Source organism: Vipera ursinii, assembly GCF_947247035.1.
Source record: "Vipera ursinii genome assembly, chromosome: 2".
Classification (NCBI taxonomy): Eukaryota; Metazoa; Chordata; class Lepidosauria; order Squamata; family Viperidae; genus Vipera; species Vipera ursinii.
In genome coordinates this window covers 56,852,402-56,872,907 of record NC_139513.1, presented here as the reverse complement: position 1 = coordinate 56,872,907, position 20,506 = coordinate 56,852,402, and the positions used below count along the sequence as shown (strand labels likewise).

The 20,506-nt window shown below is 39.4% G+C and overlaps 1 protein-coding gene across 3 annotated transcripts in view; it reads right to left on the bottom strand.

Moving 5' to 3' along the window:
- Positions 1–16,787, bottom strand: part of ARHGEF3 (Rho guanine nucleotide exchange factor 3) — a 145,010-nt gene extending 128,223 nt beyond the window's left edge. The window contains exons 1-3 of one of the 3 annotated variants that reach the window (XM_083352928.1): positions 16,437–16,733; positions 3,887–3,959; positions 1,905–1,997 (exon numbers count right to left, since the gene is read on the bottom strand). In XM_083352928.1, the coding sequence (XP_083209054.1) occupies positions 1,905–1,993 (89 nt within the window). In that variant the 5' untranslated portion in view covers positions 1,994–1,997; positions 3,887–3,959; positions 16,437–16,733. The other 2 variants (XM_083352927.1, XM_083352926.1) reach the window with 2 other exon arrangements.
- Positions 16,788–20,506: the final 3,719 nt, after the last annotated feature.

Here is a 20,506-nt window from a genome sequence, read left to right as displayed (position 1 = left end):
GTACAATGTTTTGTTCCATCTAATCTATCTGAACTTCAGATACTGTATTGCTCATCTGGATCTGGATCCAATGTCTCTGTAGCATTCTATGAGAGACTGATGTGTGATATGTCATTTCTGATCTTATTGGTGCTTATTGATTTCTTCCACTCAGTTGTAAAGACTACCTCAAAACAGAAGATTTACTTTTACAATTTTTAATAAAGTTAATTCTTAAATAATAATTGTGCTGGTTTCAACTTGTCAACAGAGACAGGCCTATTATTTTCTGACCACACAAAGCTCCTAGGGTCAGGAAGTGAGTTTAGCTTTCCTTATTTATCATTGTCATCACTATCAACACTATCATTCCTAGTTTATTTGCAAGAAGTAAGCTGCTTGGGTACAAGAGCTTCATCTCTTATGAAATTCAATGTTAAAGGAAGAGCCAGGGCAAAGCTTTTCCTTCCTCCTGGAAGATGGGTGCTGGCAGCAGAATGTACTACATAGCCAATAAGCAAAAGCTGTAGTAATTCCTGCATGAATGAGGTCCAGATCCTGTATAGAGTCAAGAGTTAAATTAGATAATTTACCTTCTAACTCTACAATCCTATGATTCTGCAATTTAACAGTCACCATATATCCATCAAATTAAACCCTAACACATAAATGTGTGATACCTCCAGTGGATAAGAATCAAATTAAGATGAATCATATTTTGGTTTAATAAAAGATCTAACCATAATTATCTGATGCACAGCCAAAATTAAAACTAACTCATTATATCTATACAAAATATCTGGAAAAATTATTGGTAATAATAGTTAATTTCATCATTAAAAAGATCCTTTTCCGTAATTTATTAAATCAAAATTACTGTGTATCTACTTTATTACAGGTAGACTGTGACTTATAATCACAACTGGGACCAAAACCTATGTTGGTAAGCAAGATGATTGAGTTGTGCCTGATTTTATGACCTTTTTTGCTACAGTTGTTAAGCAAATCACTGCAGTGAAGTTAATCATGTGGTGTAAGCCAGGGGTCCCCAACCCCCGGGCCGTGGACCGCCACTGGGCTGCCGCATGCCAGAAACAGGTCCGCAATAACAAGCAAAACCCCATCTGTGGGATGCAGGAAGCACACAAAACCACATCCCCCCCCCCAATTAGTGGAAAAATCTCTCTCCATGGAACTAGTCCCTGGTGCCTCAAAGGTTGGGGACCACTGGTCTAAGCGAATCTGGCTTCCCTCTCTATCTTTGCTTGTTGGAAGCTGGCAGGAAAGGTCACAAATGATGATCACGTGACCTCTGGATGCTGCAATTGTTGTAAATATATGCTGGTTGCCAAGTGTCTGAACTTTCATCATGTCACCGTGGAGATGCTACAACAGTTGTTAAGTACCATTGTAACATTGTGCCATTGTAACTTTGAACAGTTGCCAACCAAATGGTTGTAAATTGAGGAATACCTGTATGAATTTCTATTTATGTATACTTGACTAATAGGTGTTTTTCCCTGGTATATGAATATGAACTTACGTTTAGAAGAAAGTGATTTAACATTTTAAATTACTATTTGGCAATAATTTGAGGACAAATTCTTGACTTCCTCTTCATTTCATAAATATGTATTTTTCTTTTCCTAGTTTCATTCAGTAATTCACGTTCTGTACTATTTAGCTCTCTTTACATTTCAATTTGTAATCTTGCACACCCTATCGTTGTCTTCATGTGGAACCATAAAAACTGAATTCCATTGCTCATCACACCTTTGATCAGTCAAAATCTTTACATACTGTAATTTTAACACCTAAATAAAAACTGCCTGTTTCTAATCTAATTTACAGTTGCACTTCATTTTTATCATTCTTCCCTTTATTTTAATGCTAATTAAAAATTAAAATCTGAAATATTGTCTTACCATGTTGTGTCTTCCTCCATTCCTCTTTTGGCATGGTGGCTTATTACTCTAGGACTGTTTATACAGTTTGTGGGTCTGCTTGCATTCATTCCCCTTTAAAAAAAATAGAAGTCTCTGTTGAGCATTTACAGGGAAAAAAAACCTTGACAAACGAACTACAAAAATGCAAGCAGAAATGAAGTGAACACAAAATTTACTGAAGTTTACTGATAAGAAATGTCAGTATAACTATAATAAAAGAAGAAAACTACAGTGTTAAGTATATTCATACTTAGCAGTTGGTCTGATATATTGTTTATAAAACTTGTCAAATACTTTTTATGTGTTTTCTATAGAAATGAAATATTATAGATTGCTTTGTGGCCTGGAAAAAATCTTAAACGGGTAAAAATGATGTGAATTACCTATTTTATTTATTTGATTTCTATAGCCGCACATCTCAACAAATGATTCTGCTCAGTGTTGGATTAGCCAACAAGATCATGTGTAAATAGTCCTCAACTTATAACCATTCATTTAGTGACCATTCCAAATGATAATAGTACTGAAAAAAGTGACTTATGACTGGGTCCACGCCCTTACAACCCGTGGTCATGTGATCAAAATTAGCAACTGACATGTATTTATGACAGCTGTAGTCCCAAGATCATGTGCTTGCCATTGGCAACGTTCCCAATCTGCCTCCAACAAGCAAAATCAACAGGGGAAGCCAGATTCGCTTTTCAACTGTGTGATTATTTAATGACCATGGTAATTTTCTTAATGACCACAGCAAAAAAGTAATATAACTGGGTGTGATTCACTTAACAATTGCCTGACTCAGCAATGAATTTCCAGTCCCAATTATGGCCATAAGTTAAGGACTACCTGCAAACAAATGTAGAGGAGATACAGATGCAAGTATTTCCAGAGTTTAATACTGTGTTATTAGCAATTTCCTGAGACACAACAATTTGAAATATGGCTAAATAGTTTAAATTAATGTGAGATTATGTTTTATAAATAGAACATATCCTCTGCTTTATAACCAATATAAATCATTATTCTCAGTATTGAGAATATTTGTTTCTCAATATTGAAAATATTTGCAAGAGCTCTATTTATGTATAAAAAAATTATATAGCCACCCAGCTTAATGCAACATAAACCTAGGCAACTTACAAATAATATGGTGGGTTGATTTCCATTTGCTAAGTTATTCAACAATACAATATTTCCTCAATTTCAGTATCCATCTCTGTATTAATTTTTTACTTATTCATGAAATGTATGTAGGCTGCCCCAATCAATCATGATTCCTAGCTCACAAAATAAAGCACAAAGCATGAAAGCCCGAAGATAACAAGTTGAAAAAAGAAGAGTCTAGAGAAACAATGCCAACCTTAAAATACATATATACATACACACACATGAAAGTACATTACTCATTCTAACCCAAGGGCAGCTTGTTTAAATAAGGTCAGAATCTCAGGGGAAATGCATATCCAGAAGGCAGGTACTGTTTTAGCAAGAACTGGACTTAAGTAATTCAGACTGCAATCTGTCTCTGAGGTACAAATATCAAAAGGCAGTTTTCCTACCTCCCTGACTGAATTAGCTGACCAGAAAGTAGCTTTGCAAGCAATTTGCACATGCTGGATGTAACTAATCTAATCAGTGAAGGAAGCAGTTACAGTGTACTGCTTAATCTGGAGAAGAGGTACAAAAACAAATAGGCTCATGTACCCTGCACTCTTAATAAAAGCAATTCTGGTTCTTAACAGACTCACAAGCATCTGGCTTTGTTGTTATGGCTACTTGAGCCAAAATGTTAGGATAAACATCAAAGTAAAAGTGCAAGACACAGGTAAATGTGAAAAGAGGACCAGCATATCTCATCACTTTTTGAATACATTTGCATATATATGGATGAACTTTAATAGGATTTATTTTTAAATGCAAATAGTACTGGATAATAAAACAACATAAATTCAATTAGCTACCACAAAAAGAAGACAGTATTTCCCACTTTTAAATGTTCTCATTTGCTTCATTTGCCAGCAGCCTTTCATGAAACTGTAATTGCAAAAGAAAAGGGAGAGAATGAAATAAGCCTTTAGATTATTAGTATTAACTATGGAAATTTTCAGATCCAAAAGACAAGTTTGAAGACATATCTTTTACAATCATACTACCCCAAAAAAGAAATATATTGTCATATATTGTGCCATTATGCCTAACAATTCCAAAAGGGCGAAAGGGAAAAGGAGGTTTTGTTCCAGACACCTGTCATGAAGCCTTTGCAGGCTTTTGAGCTCTGCCATACCCTTGGTCTTTCCATTTCTAACATCCAATGTAATTTAAAATCCAACATGCACTTGCATGTCATCTTCACCACCTGCAAATCTATGCTGTTTTCAGGCTGATGACTGTATGCTTGTGGGCTGCAGCGTATAGAGATTTTCTTTCGCCTATGTTCTGATATTCAAACTACCCAACTGCTGATCACAAATAATTGGTGAACCAATCAATGCTCACTTTTGTGGTTTCAAATGGTGAAATACTGATTATACTGCTTTTGGAGGTTACCGTGTATCATGAATTAAAAGTCCTTCCCTCTTCTAAAAAAGAGAAGCAAGTAAATTTCTAGTATCCCCATATAGTATCCACTTTTTCTGTTCACATGTGCTTGTAAATATCAGCAATATTTATGCAGCAATTGTAGGAGAAATTGGCTTTTAACTTGTTAACTATTAACTGAGAAGTTTCAGAAGCCTTCTGGTTTTCTGCCACACTAGTGTTGCAAAAAGCATTTTAGCAAGCCCTGCAAGGGTGTTGCGTGGCAGCAAATCCTGTGAGAGTACCATGCCAGCAGAACTGGATCTGCTGATTTTTTCCCTTAGTTGGGTAGCATAAATGCTACAAAGGAACTATGAAAAATGGGAGTTGGCAGGCAGAGTCTCCAATGGGAAATAAAACTACCCATTGATGTAAGATGAACTTGCTGAAATGTGAATTTCATTCTTCCTTGAAGCAAAGGAGAGAAAAGCAAGTGGCTTTTCCAGGGAGGCAAAGGGAAAGAACTTTGAGAAATGCGTGTTTCATCAGCATTGTGCAGGCAACCAGAGCCTATTTAGTTCAAAAGGAAGCGAAAAAAGAAAATATGAAAGCTTAAAAAGTTGAAGTGTAGTATATTTCTAAGCAATGTTAAAGGTGAAGAGAGAAAAAAGAATCTTGCTAGTATGATAAATGAAGGCACTGAAAAAACAGCATTCTTCTATCAATTAATCTTCCCCAAAGTCAGCACAAATTGCCTTTGTTTGTATTTCTGAATGCATGCCAGGGCAGTTGGTGTTACCATATTATGCCCCAAAGCCGTGCAAAGTAGAAAGAACTAGATTCAAAAGCAGGATTCAGAACTTAACTTTATAATTTATACACTATTAACCTTTAACTTCATAATATTATACACTACTAACATTTAACTTTATAGCAATATACACTATTCACCTTTAAAATTGTAAAGGTTAAGTCAGCAATACCCAGTTTTGTTTCTAGGTCTTTTAAGCAATAGTGTAAGAATTTTTGTAAGATTCTCCTCTTTTCTAAAAGGATTACAGTAAATCTAGACTAGGGGTGTCAAACTCGCAACGTCACGTGATGTGTCATGACGTATTGCGACTTTTTTTCCATTGCCAACAATGGGGTGGGCACAGTTTCGCCATGACGCATCCGGCCCACAGGCTGGCAGTTTGACACCCCTTATCTAGACTAAATCTTCTTAGCATACTGGCTGGGGAATTCTGGGACTTGATATCCACACATCTTAAAGTTGCTATAGGTGAGAAGCACAGGTCTACAAAGTATTCAATATTTACTACTAGTGCAGGATTGATCACTCTCCCATTTCTCAAATTATACAATGTAAAATGCAAATTATTTGTTACTGTGACAAGAATAATAATAAGATACCAAAGCCCTTTTCTATTGCAGCACCTACCCTCTTGAAAATCATAGTCCCAATATCTATGTTGCACTTGCTGCTAGACTTGATGACAATTATAAGAGGGAAAAGCAGTTTTGATAAGCTTTTCAGTTCAGCAAAATGAAATAAAAATCCTTTCTCACATACAAAAAGCAGTAGAGGTGATCCAAAAAGCTTTTCTAGTGGAAAAAAGTTGATCTCCACCTATTATGTGTCTCTACATTTTTTAGTTATTTCAAAAGGCAACCAGCCAGGGATGGTTTGCTTCAGCATCTGCCTAATGATGCAGGGATATTTTCTGAGTTCACAGTGGACTCTCAATCTAAAGACAAGGCTTTGCAATTTATTTTAATTCATTTCATTTCTGGACCATTTTGTATAAAGTACATTTAGCATTTTTGTTGTGGGTTATTAAAGCAAAATCTGAAATAGGTAACATGGTGCTCAAATGCACCACTGAAGACCACTGTGCTCATAACCCCTCTCCCTTTGTCTATAAAGTCTGATAAGATTTTATTCATTTGTTTGTTTGTTTAAATTTATTGTTCACACAACTCCAATGGATTCTAGGCAGAGTAAAAAACTAGAAAAAAACTTTAAAAAAGCACTCTTCTCCAGCATCATACTTCAAAGGCCTCAATTCTTTGGCGTTCAGCCTTTTTTATGGTCCAACTTTCACTGCCATATGAATCCTAGAAGTTGTTGTTGTTGTTAGCTGCAAAGTCGTGTCCGACCCATCGCAACCCTATGGACAACGTTCCTCCAGGCCTTCCTGTCCTCTACCATCTTCTGGAGTCCATTTAAGCTCATGCCTACTACTTCAGTGACTCCATCCAGCCACCTCGTTCTCTGTCGTCCCCTTCTTCTCTTGCCCTCAATCTTTCCCAGCATTAGGCTCTTCTCCAGTGAGTCCTTCCTTCTAATTAGGTGGCCAAAGTATTTGAGTTTTAGCTTCAGGATCTGGCCTTCTAAAGAGCAGTCAGGGTTGATCTCCTCTAGGACTGACCGGTTTGATCACCTGGCAGTCCAAGGGACTCGCAGGAGTCTTCTCCAGCACCATAGTTCAAAGGCCTCAATTCTTTGGCGTTCAGCCTTTTTTATGGTCCAACTTTCACTGCCATACATTGCAACTGGGAAGACCATAGCCTTGACTATAAGCACTTTTGTTGACAGGGTGATATCTCTGCTTTTTAGTGTGCTGTCTAGATTTGCCATGGCTTTCCTCCTGAGGAGCAAGCGTCTTTTAATTTCTTGGCTACAGTCCCCATCTGCAGTGATCTTGGAGCCCAGGAAAATAAAATCTGTCACTATCTCTATTTCTTCCCCATCTATTTGCCAGGAATTGAGAGCACCAGATGCCATGATCTTGGTTTTCTTAATGTTAAGTTTCAACCCAACTTTTGCACTCTCCTTCTTCACCCGCAACAAGAGGCTCTTTAGTTCTTCTTCACTTTCTGCCATTACAGTGGTATCATCTGCATATCTTAGGTTGTTGATATTTCTCCCGGCAAAATTAATTCCAACTTTTGATTCCTCTAGCCCTGCCTTTCTCATGATGTGCTCTGCATATAAGTTAAATAGGCAGGGTGACAGTATACAGCCTTGCCGGACTCCTTTCCCAATTTTGAACCAATCAGTGCTTCCGTGTCCAGTTCTCACTGTTGCTTCTTGGACCACATATAGGTTTCTCAAGAGACAAATAAGATGGCCTGGTACGCCCATCTCTTTAAGAACTTGCCACAGTTTGTTATGATCCACACAATCAAAGGCTTTAGCATAGTCAATGAAGCAGAAGTAGATGTTTTTCTAGAACTCTCTAGCTTTCTCCATGATCCAGCGTACGTTGGCAATTTGATCTCTAGTTCTTCTGCCTCTTCAAAATCCTGCCTGTACTTCTGGTAGTTCTCAATCCACATACTGCTGGAGTCTAGCTTGTAGGATTTTAAGCATAACTTTACTAGCATGAGAAATGAGGAATCCTAGAAGTAGCCTTGAGTAAAGAAATCTAATAGACAGCAAAAACAGCAACACAAAACAGGGGCCATTGAACAAACAATAAACAACAGCCCCAGACCTGGGACCAAACCCAGGTTTTCAAGGCTTTCTGGAACCCCATGAGAGAGGGTATCATTCTTATTGCAGGGGATGCTGTTCCAGAAGGTGGTGGCTGCAACAAAGAAGGTACACTTCCTCCGTCCCACAAGATGGAAATGTTTAATAGAGGGGATCTGGAGCACACCCACTCTTCTGGATCATATTGGGCAGGCAGAAGCAGTCAAAGTCAAGCAGTCTCTCAGATACCTAGGCCCTATTCTATTCAGGACTTTATAACTAACAACCAGCACTTGAATTACCCTCAGACACCAAATGGCAATCAATACAGTTTCCATAGCTGTGGTGACATCAAGAGGCACCCATTATAGCTTATGCCGTTATACCAGCTGTAGCTTCTGGGGGTTCTTCAAAGGCATACATTTGAGAACAATGTCCAAACATGATATATCTAGACTTTAATGCAACCCTATTATCTGTAGGTTTATAAACAGAAAAGGGCTACTTGGTATATTCTAGCTAGCAGTAGAAAAAAAGAAAAAAAATATAGAAAACCAATAAACAAATGTGGATCATGCGAAAAGGTTTGTGTTTTTTTAAAAAAATGTGGATAGATCAATATTTTATTTGTATTCAAATAATATATAAAGCAATAATTCATGTAACTAAACAAAAAACCTAAGAAAAAATGACTCTGCAATCGTTTATTCCACAAACAATAACAGATATACCATTTCCTTCTGTGGAAAAAATAAGCACACCCTTGGCTCTAATAGCTGGCATTGCCCCCTTTCGCAGAAACAACCTCAAGGTCTAATTTGTGCAACTTCTTTCTAATGGTAGAGTCATGCACTTTGACCTCAGTCATGGCAAGACATACATCTATAACCTTCTTTCTGAAAGCCTCAGAGAGCAATTTCAGGCTAGGTCTGGGAATACTGCACACATTAGCAATAAAGATAAAATGTCTGAGGTTTCAATAGGACAGGTTCATCCCAGATTCTCTCTAATGATGTTATAATAATCTGCACCCAATCTGGTTCACCCAGTTCTAATTTTAACTATTTGGCATACCAATAAATGTAGGAATGACATAGATGGCCTCTTTGTTGAAGATTTGATGAAGGCTCCCAAAACAGACCCAGCAGGAGCTCCTCCATAACAGAAGGGAACAATAAACAAAGCAAAGTGTATTGTTTACTGTCAATCCATATGTTACAGGAATATCTGAAAAGCTTAGGAGGATCCTCAGCCAATACAACATATGTGCACACTTTAAAAATACACTAAGGCAGAAGCTTGTCCACTCCAAGGATAAAACACCCAGACACAAACTAAGCAATGTGGCATAAGCAGTACAATGCAGTGTGACATGTGCAGTTACGTACATTGGGGAAACAAAACAACCACTTCATAAATGCATGGCGCAACATAGGAGAACAAACCCATCAAGACAAGATTCAGCAGTCCATCTGCATTTAAAAAGACAAAGACAATCTTTTGAAGACAGCGAAATCCACATTTTGGACAGAGAGGACTGCTGGTTTGAAAGAGGGGTCAAAGAGACCATCTATGTCAAAACTGAACAGCCCTCTCTCAATAGAGAGGGAGGGATATGACATCATCTATCTCCAGGCTATAACTGTCCTTTCAGCAGTTCCAAGAAGGCTCCACACCCATTTGCACCACTCAGGTGACCTTGAGGACATAGATAAACCTCCAAGTAGCCTCAACGACTCTCTAAAAGAAAGCAAATGACCAGCTGTCTGCAAGGAATATAAATCCTTCCATTTCCCCACCATCCAATCAGAGCTGAAGAAGCTTCTTGGATGAGAAGCGAAACATCTTCAAAGAAAAACCAGAAAGTCCAGTTGCCTTTTGAAAAAGCACCTTTGGGACAACCATGACCTGGATGACTAAGAATGGACATGTAGGAATTTAATTACTTTTTCGATATGTGAAATTTCCAGTTATTTTTATTTTAATTACCAAAACGGCTACAAAATATAAATAATGCATGATATTTATTACATTGTATCCCCTTTATTTATCAATATTATTGAAATAAAGATCAAGCATCTCTATGTTTAAATATATTGAAAAAGTTAAAAAAATCAATGATACTTACCTTTTTACATGACTGTATATTCCCTTATGTAGAAGGACTGGTTGAGCCATAATCCTCAACTAAAGTTTGGAATATATTTAAATAAGTTTGTTACATTTGCCCTTAATTTCTAGCAAAAACAGCACCAATACTTTTCTGATATCAAAAGAAATAATTGTAGAAAAACCAATCAATTACTATTTTCAGAAGAATTAATACATAAGCAATGTCAGAAGGAATGAAAGCAGAGATTCTTTAAAAGACTACAAAAATATTATATTGATTTAGATACAGAAATTGTGAAGCAATCCATTCATTTTTCATCCAGATACTTGATCTTTATTTTGCCTTGATCTTATATTGCAATAGCAGCTGGTGAAACACCACGAACTTTCACTTATCTTGCAAAACCAATTAGGTCAGATCTTATTAAAATTTGCATTGGAGACCCCTTGGCAATCCCAAGGCTGTAACTAGACTGGGAAGCTCAGAAAAAACATGTCAGAATAAGTCAATGGCAAACCACTTCCATATCTTGGCCAAGAAAACAACATGGACTGTGTAGTCGCCAGGAGTCAAGTTAAACTTAGCTCAAAGAACATTTACTTCTTCATTGCCAATATAATATTGTATTAAGAAAAGCACTCATTGGGGACCTGAATTATGAAGTTTCACTATACAACCATGAAGGTTTGCTGGCTTTAAATCTTATTATTGATTGCTTCCAGATGATCAACTCCTGACCTAATGTTGCCATTCCAAAGGCATTTTGTAGAAAAGGCACTCTGCAGCATCAGATTGAGTCCTACACACTCCAGTGGCATACTGAAGTCTACCATTAGCATCACTGTTACTTTTGGAGAAGGTGAGATGATTAGCAAAGAACTGAACAGCATCCAAACCTCAAGATTTTGCCACACTAACATCTCATCAACACAGATTTCTTACATGGTTGACCTTTTACAGTTACTAGTAACCTCTATATTTACCCTGCACATGAAACCAGACAGAAATTTACTATTTCTTGCTATAGAGAAAATAATTCTGGATTTTTCAATATAGTCTTTATTACTGGAAACACAAGAAAGACTTCATACTAAATGAAACAAATGTTTGAATTCTGTTAGTCAAATGCAATATGCATACTGATGTCTATGTATTTATATTTATTTTTATTAGATTTAAAGTATAGTAATGGGTCACCATTTTTCAAATGCAATTGTTGCTTGACTGAAATTTTTTATGTGATAAAGTGTCACACACTAATGCAAAGTGTTATCATTGCAGAAGAAACTGAAGGATGTTGAATATCAGGTGTTTTATTATCTGAACTTACAGGAACACTACATGCTATAGGGTTCTGCAATCTGGGAAAAGTTGAAGGCTACTTTAAGTACCATTTTTTAAAAGTATGGTAAAAGGATACATATAAAGGTATATGGATTTTTTAAAAAGATTGCACAATTTTTAATTACATGTGTGCTGAAAATTAAAGAAAAGTGACGGCTCACCCTCAACACAAACGTCTGTCTACAAATGTTGTCCTCAGACATAAGGTGAACATGGGAACATGGGAAGAAAATGTTATAAAACCAGTTCTGCTAATGTACTCTAAAGATACTTCCACTGATATGAATTACACTACTTAATTAGAATATGCATTATTTAGCAGTACAGGGAAACTGCAATCAACAATGATAAAATTCCAATGATCACAATCCGGGGGGGGGTATATTTAAAAAAACCCAACATTTGCCATATTTCTCAATATTTTGGAATTCACTACTGTATTTGTTTCAATTTTGTCAGCACTCAGTTATAATTTGCAGATAACCCTTTAAAATGCTGATAGATTATATTTGCATATTTTTGCTAGAAAGATATAAATATGGTTTAAATAAGAGAATAGCAATAACACTTAGACTTTATATACAGTACAGGTCTGGCACTCTCTGAGTGGTTTACAATGTCAGCATATTGCTCCCAACAATCTTGGTCCTTCATTTTTACCAACCTCGGAATGATGGAAGCCTGAGTCAATCTTCAGTCAGTCAGGATCAAATTCCAGACTGTGGGCAGAATTGGCATGCAATACTGCATTCTAACCACTGCCTCACCAGGGCAATAGACTTAAGCCTCTCAATACCTATGCTACTATTAGCAAACTCTAAAGTTCAAATGGAAAACATTATGGTCTCCAGTAATGCCCTATAACACGGGTCGGCAACCTGCGGCTCCGGAGCCATCTCATGCGGCTCCCAGTCGCCCGGTGCGCGCGCACCTCTCCGAACGGGAGGAGGTGCACGCGCACCACTCTAAACGGGAGGAGGTGCGCGCACACCACTCCAAAGGTTTGGAGAGCTGCGCACGCACCTCTCCGAACAGGAGGAGGTGCGCGCGCACCACTCCGAATGGGAGGAGGTGCGCGCGCACCACTCCAAATGGGAGGAGGTGCGCGCGCACCACTCCAAAGGTTTGGAGAGCTGCGCACGCACCTCTCTCGCACCTCCGCCCGAACACCCGTTTGGAGACCTGCTGGTGTTCGGGCGGAGGTGCGGTTTCGAGACCTGCTGGTGCCGGTTTAGAAAGCTGCCGCGGCCCGCAGCAGCTTTCTAAACCGGCACCAGCAGTTCTCCAAACTGCTGTTCGGGCAGAGGTGCGCGCTCAGCTCCGCCCGAACACCCATGTCGAGACCTGCTGTTGTTCGGGCGGAGGTGCGGTTTGGAGACCTGCGGCTCCCACTTTTTTATGTGTGATGGAACCGGTTCCCAGTGGCTCTTTTGTTTTTCAGGTTGCCGACCCCTGCCCTATAATCACTCTCCTTGTGAGCATGTGGACACAATCATGAGGTTTTCTTGACACCAATGTGAAATAGTTATCTTTTTCCATAATTTGTGACTTTCTAGTCTTATTGCTCTGAAATTTTCATGAAGGTTCTATTCCACTATTAACCAAGTTTGACCCTATGTAGTTCTTGACCTAAGTGCTACCACCTACTGAGATAATCTAGATGCTACTCAACTACAGTATTTCCACTCTATCCATGGTGGCTGAAGCTACTGGAACATCCCAACCCCATGAAAGTGCTAGATAATCAAGAAGGGGTACAAAGTCTTTTGTGGTTAAAGGCTACTTAAAGAACAAAACAAAACACACACGCATGGTCATGAAGAATTGCAGAGGGATGGCAATGACTTTTCTGAATACAGGCCAGAATTTCAGTCCTTTTCTTCCAGTGTTGGTTGCTGAGAATTTAGCAGAATAGACACACTATTGGAGGTTTAATATATCTACTTATTCATTAAAAATAGAAAATTGCACCAATTTTTTCTGTAATTTCTCACCAAATTTCAGAAGTTTTAGGAGATTGTATGGACTGAAAAAAGCTATGTGTAATCTTTGGTGCCCATGCCTGATTTAGACCTGACTTTGGCTATGCTAATGTATTAACAAAAGCAACTTTTTGCACAGACTTTCCCTTTTCATTTCATTTTGAAAACTTTAAACTATGACATATTACAGATATATTTATCAGATTAGAAGGCACTCATCAACATAGTATCACTGAAAGTGTATGTTTGCCACATCTGTTAACACTTGTCATTATGATGATAAACTGTATCATTTGAAATACTGAGGTCCATCTTCAATCAGTTCCCAAGTAAAATCTTATGCTGATGAACTATCTTAAAAGAAGAGGCATTTCGAAAAGTTGATTATTGTCCTTCTATTTCATAAGAATGAAAGTTATTTGGTTTTATGTACTGAAAAGTTTTTATTTGATTTTTAAAATATGTAAAGCTGTTTAAAAATAAGTACTCTGATAAAATAATCATATACATTTGCTTGGGAGTCTACTGAGGGCCATGCATTGTTACAATGATGTAAACAGAGTTTGTCTACTAATATAAAAATAGGTTCTATTGTATGGTTTGGTAAAAATTAAACTATGATTGAGATTTGTTATAATTGATCATTGGATGGTCATGCACAAGTTGTCACATTAACCAATGGCTACTTTTTCTGTTATTATACTAAATGCTCTATAGAACAATCACAAACTTGTTTTTCTACAGAATGGGACACAGACTCTTGGCATTTTTATTAATTTTGAAATGCAAATATCTTTGCATTAAAAAGTTCTGAATGCTACTTTCTGTTCTTTGGAAATATTATTATACATCAGATGTGGACAATATTTGTTGGTTGGAGTCTACATTTAATGTCTGGAAGAGGCTGATATCTACAGTGGGTGCAATTGTGATACAGGATGAACAGAGCTGCATCACACACATCCGTACAGACAGGATTTTTTCTGAGTTGGAATTTATCTTTTTAAGACTGAATTAAGCCTACATACTTTTAGTTAGAGCAGCGTTTCCCAACCTTAGGAACTTGAAGATGCGTGGACTTCAACTCCCAGAATTCCTGGGAGTTGAAGTCCACGCATCTTCAAGTTCCTAAGGTTGGGAAATGCTGAGTTAGAGTTCTCCTGGCTTACAGAGATCAATACCAAAATAAAGATCACATTTTTGGCAGAGATTTCAACTTGTACTCCAGCAAGGCTTCCTCAACTCAACAGCATAGAAGTGAAGATTGTTCTGCAATATTTATAGTCCGTGTGGAATTTGAATTCTTTGGGGTTAGTAACTGTAGACTTCTTGAAAAGTATTGGTTGATTGCTGGTTGGGGATGGTGCTAATTCTATTCTGTATTAAATCTATTTTTCATCTTAAAAGGAAGGGAAAACATTTTAGCATTGCACCAAGCTGACAGTTTGCAATGATACAATTTAAGGGAACCCCAAGGCCTGCAATTGTTGGGCTGCATGTCTATCCTTGTTACAGCTAAGTATCTGGGTAGTTGCTAGACAGAGTAATAATTCAAGAATTTTTGAGGCTGGCTACCCAACTTACAAGACTGTTCACATAAATTCTATTCTACTGCCATTTTCAGTATGTAACAGTTACCAAGATAGCTAATATCATTCAGATTTAAAAGATATACAAAGCAATTGTGCTCATGAGGTATCTTGTTAAAGGAGGGGTTTGTGATTCTCTGGAACCTGCTTAACTCCCAACATAGCCTGTGGTGAAGGATGCTGGCAGTTGTAGTTCATCAACCACTGGAGAACGTAAAAGCCTTTAAGCATCTGTAAAACGTGGGTCTAATACAGGGGTAGGCAACCTCGGCTCTTTTATGACTCATGGACTTCAACTCCCAGAATTCCTGAGCCAGCTTGGCTGGCTCAGGAATTCTGGGAGTTGAAGTCCATGAGTCATAAAAGAGCCGAGGTTGCCTACCCCTGGTCTAATAGAACAGATGGACACCATGTATATTCAGCTCCAGCCTCCCTGATAAATGCGTTGTATTATGCTGTAAAAAAAGGGTGATGTGTAAAGATTTCTTAAGCAAGCCAGTATTTTTTTTTCCTCTGTACCTTTTTTGTTCTTTTCAAGGAAAGGCTGCAAGAATAAACAAGATAAGCCGGTAGGAGTATCTGTGCACCTTGAAATTTTCTCCGAGGGCCTCCCTAGGCAGCGGTAACTTTGATCGGTTGCCTGTAAACACTTTTTTGTTTTAATCGTTTTTACGAAGATAAGTCTCCTAGCATTTGCTGGTTCCCCATCCAAAGGATTTTTTTTTGAATATTTTTTTTTTTACCGTAGTAAGTGAGCGGCTCCGCTTCTGCAACTAGAAAACCGCCGGGATTATCCAATTTCGAGGCCGGCTAAGGACTACTACGCTCAGGAGCATGTTGTGAGCGTCTCTTCCCAAACACATAACTCTGTCCCGAGTGGGGGAAAATAAAGCAAAACGAAGGGTTTCTGTGGCACAACAAATCCAGGGGGGTGGCTGGCTGGGATTACCCCTCACCCTTTAAAAAAAAAAAAGCCTCCAGGTCTGAGCTCAGGGGAATTATTTTTTTTTAAAAAAAAAAAAAACTTTCCAAGCTCGGCGAACGACTGAGTGGCATTCTGAGAAGCACAAAATGAGGACCCAGATTGTTGGGGGCAATTAAGCTGACTTTGTAATAATGCCGCTTGGGGTGTGTGTGAAAGCCCTAATAAGCAGGCATATACATAGAATGAAGGCTACCGCTAAGCTTGTAAGCCGCCCTGAGTCTTCCGAGAAGGGCGGGATATAAATGGAATTAAAATAAATAAATAAAATAAATAAACTTCGCCTCCGTAGGGCCACGAAAGCTTTGGGGTTTTTCCAACGGCCGCTTTTCGGGAACTCCCATGCACCGGGGGGGGGGGAGAGTCTCTTTTGACAGGCGGGAGCCGAGTCCCCGCCCCGGCTACAACAAGAAGCTCGCCTCTTCCCGTTCACCACCACCACCACCACCACTACCACCCGCCTCCCGGTCTCCCCAGCGACCCCTCCCTGTGCGCGGAAGCCTCACCTGGTGCTTTCGGGCTCTTCCTCGCCCCCCTGCATGACACCCCTCAGCGCTGCGGGCTAAGGACGGAAAGGTTCCTCTAGGCACGATCCCGCTCCCGCAGCCACCTGGCAAGCTAGACGTGTGTGGGGGGGGGGGAGACTCGGGGAGTGACGTGGGTCCACTTTCCCCCACAGAGAACTTTGCGTGCGGCGCGGAGGTTTGGCGAGAGGCGGCGGCGGCGGCGCTGGCTCTCTATCCCAAAGGCAGCTCTCTCGCCCGGCATCAGCGCGCGCGGGCGCACCCACCCAAACGCCCGCACGCGGGCACGCTCACCATCCCCACGGCGCCAGAAGAACAGGCAGAAGAAGTTCTTCCCCCGCCACTCGCCTGGCGATTGGGACGGTGTCCCCGCCCCTTGGCTCGGCTGCCCTGCAACGGACGCCCGCCTCACGCTTTTGAAAGAGCGAGAGCGGCCCGTGGAGTCGTTGAAGCGCGCCCCGTTAGTGTGTGTGTGTGTGTGTGTGTGTGGGAGGGGGGGAGGAAAAGGCGTGTTATTGATCGCAGCCACGAGAGCCTTTTTGGTGCGGGGGAGGCTTCACTCCTGAGAATCAATCGGGCTTCCCGGGCAAAAGCCTGGAATCGTTTGCAAAAGCGCTTTTCCCCGCGCCAGTGCTCCTCTTTGGCCCGCTTGTTCGTATTGCTCGCTTCCCCCGTTGGGATTTCGTTTCGTGTCATCCGCTCTTTTAATTATTTTGTTTAGGGCAGGGGTAGGCAACCTCGGCTCTTTTATGACTCGTGGACTTCAACTCCCAGAATTCCTGAGCCAGCTATGCTGGCTCAGGAATTCTGGGAGTTGAAGTCCATGAGTCATAAAAGAGCCGAGGTTGCCTACCCCTGGTTTAGGGAGTATTTAGAAGAAGGAGTTCCCTCTTTTAAGTGGCTGTGGTTATTACGTGTCGAGGTTTGATTTCTGAAAAGGGGGAGGTTCTCGGTCGCTAACTAATGGCGGAAATCCCGCCGTCGAGTGTCAGAGATCGCCTTCCTATCCCGGAGTGTAAAGTCTATGATTCGGCGGCAAAGAAAAATAATTTTGCATTATTCTTGTTAATTAAGGACTTTATGTAAGATGTGTCAGATCTCAATTTAAAAAAAAAAAAGTTCATTCTCCAGTACTTTACTCCACTGAGTCTACAGGTTGCACTATGCATTGTTTAAACATGTTTTGTCGAATAAACCACACAGATTACTTTTCCAGTCAAGCCAAAACTAAGCAATGCACATTATGCCCTATTATTTATGAATCCAACCGGTTTGCTATATAATTAGTGTTATTCTCCTATAATTACAGTCCATGTATAGCAGAAACTAATATCTTGGCTCATTCACTCAGCCCCCTATGTATGGAATAAGCAACACTGGATCTAGCAACATTTCTCCTTATATTGAAGTATTTTATGGATTTACGTTTTTGTCTCTTGCCTTCCCCCCCCCCCCTCTGGCAGGCAGGTGTGCTTCAAAGCAAATTCTGGCCTTCAGCCACTGATATATTTAGTTCATAAATGCCACAAGAATCCAATCAGATATACAAAGACAAAAAATCTGATTACAGTAGACTGTGCAACCTTTTTACCAAAGTTTTTGGCGCCGTGTGCAGGTCACATCTAGAGCAGCTGCCATTCTTGTCATGCTGTAATTTAAGACTTTAGAGTTAGAGATCTCAATTTCTGCAAAAAAAAAAACTTAAGTGCTGACTGTTGGCAAAGTACGTATCTGAAACTGACTTGGTTCCAAGCAGTCAGATGATGACAAATTCACATTCTCTATTCAGATCAGGTAGGCACAGCTAGCCATAAGAGACATTTGGATAATCATCCCTTGTTTTGGATCTTTCTAGGTTGTTGACTTAAAAAAGGAAGAAAAGATAGGAGAAGCAGCACTATAGCTTGATGTCAGTGAGCAACTATAAATGGGAAAACAGAGTGACTAGGTGTGGAGACTAGGACTGGCATTGAGCCCTGAAGTAAACTGAGATAATACAAAATGAAGTAAGTATAGTGGAATGACAAGGATGACAAACGGGTAAAAGGAAGGGATTAGAAAAGCCAAGAGCACAACCTGATCTAGTTCTCAACTTACAATTTGTTTAATAATTGTCCAAAGTTACAACAGCACTGAAAAAAGTTACTTACAACCAGACCTCACACTTAACAACTGTCACAATATACTCACACTCACATAAACAAAATGTGTATGCTTGGCAACCAGCATGTATTTACGATGGTGCAACATCCCAGGGTCATGTGATTGCCATTTGTGACCTTTCCAGCTGGCTTCCAACAAGCATAGTCAATGGGGAAAGCCGGATTCCCTTAATGACCGCTTGATTCTCTTAACAACTTCAGTCATTCACTTAACAATCATGGCAAAAAGGTCTTAAAATTAGGTACAATTCATCTAACTGGCTTGCTTAGCAATGGAAATTCTGGTGCCAATTGTGGTCGTAAGTTGAGGACCACCTCTACTCTCTGCTGTTGTTATGTGATGTTAAGGTCAAAGGAGTAGCGCTCTGCTCTGGAGCTACAGACCCACTTTTCTTTAGAACTCCTCCTCAGTTATAGTTTCCCTATTGTCTGCAAAATAACAGTTTTATAATTACCCGCATGCTCCTCAGCAATCATTTTAGCCTTTTTGTTGCAGTACTAAAGATTTCAAACTTGGTCTCTGGCTGCCAAATTTAAAGATCGCATGAGCTAAGATCCACTGTTTTCATTTCTAAAAAGGGCCATCAATGGGAAGAGGAAGGCATTGAAGAAAAAGTTACCAGAAATACAGTTGTTCAACGTAGGGTAAAATAAATTACAGAGAGAATGGCAAGGAGATGAAGGAGGAAAGGAGGGAAAAGAAATTATTCATAATCATAAAGACTGAATAATTAGAAATGACATTTTTCTAAATTTAAATTGCACAGGCTATCTCCTAATACTAGTTAGAGTCAGACCATTAAGCAAATCCGAAAACTTAATAGGAAGATGCATTACAATATATATTTTAGACCAATAGATAATTTGTGATTGCTGATCCTGTTTTAAAATTTAAGCCACTCTCTTCTAGACAATCAGGATATAAATAGGTTTTTTTATATCCCACATCTAATTGCCACATATTTTTTAATATATGCCAGAATAAGAACGCGGTGGCTCAGTGGGTTAGGACGCTGAACTTGTCGATCGGAAGGTCAGCAGTTTGGCGGGTCGAATCCCAAGTGCCGCGTAGCAGAGTGAGCGCCTGTTACTCGTCCCAGCTTCTGCCCACCTAGCAGTTCGAAAGCACGTAAAAATGCAAGTAGAAAAATAGGGACCACTCCAGTGGGAAGGTAACAGCGTTCCGTGCGCCTTTGGCGTCTAGTCATGCCGGCCACATGACCACGGAGACGTCCTCGGACAAGCGCTGGCTCTTCGGCTTTGAAACGGAGATGAGCACCGGCCCCTAGAGTCGGAAACGACTAGCACGCATGTGCGGGGGAACCTTTACCTTTACCTAGAATAAGAATGCATTTTGGCAAAAAGATAATGGAAAGAGGGCTAGCCAGTTTGTCAGACAAGAAATCTGAGTCCAAAGTCTCAGACTAAGTATCAAGGTCCTTCTCCTGTGTTCCCATCAAATACCTTCTAAAAGAAACTAAACAATGTCTCCCTGACTGAGTGAATGAACAGAATATATCATATTCTAAAGAGCCAGATACTCAAATAATGTATTGTTTTATAGTCATAAAATATACTTCAAATATTGTTTTGATTAAAAATGAGAAGTGAAATCCACAATATAAACCTAATAAATAAATAAAATTTATGTAAATGTATCTGCATAAAAATATGTCAATATATATATTAATACATGCATAATTACTATGTGCAATAAAAGTGTTATTCTGAAATTTCACCATGACTTCCTCTTAATTCTCACTCAGCATTTTGGCATGTTTGCAAATATTTTAATGAAGGGTAGCTTACCTTTCTTCTTTTATGACTCATGATGAATGTTTACTGAAACATTCACAAATGCTCAGCAAATTATTAGATGCTATGCAGGGC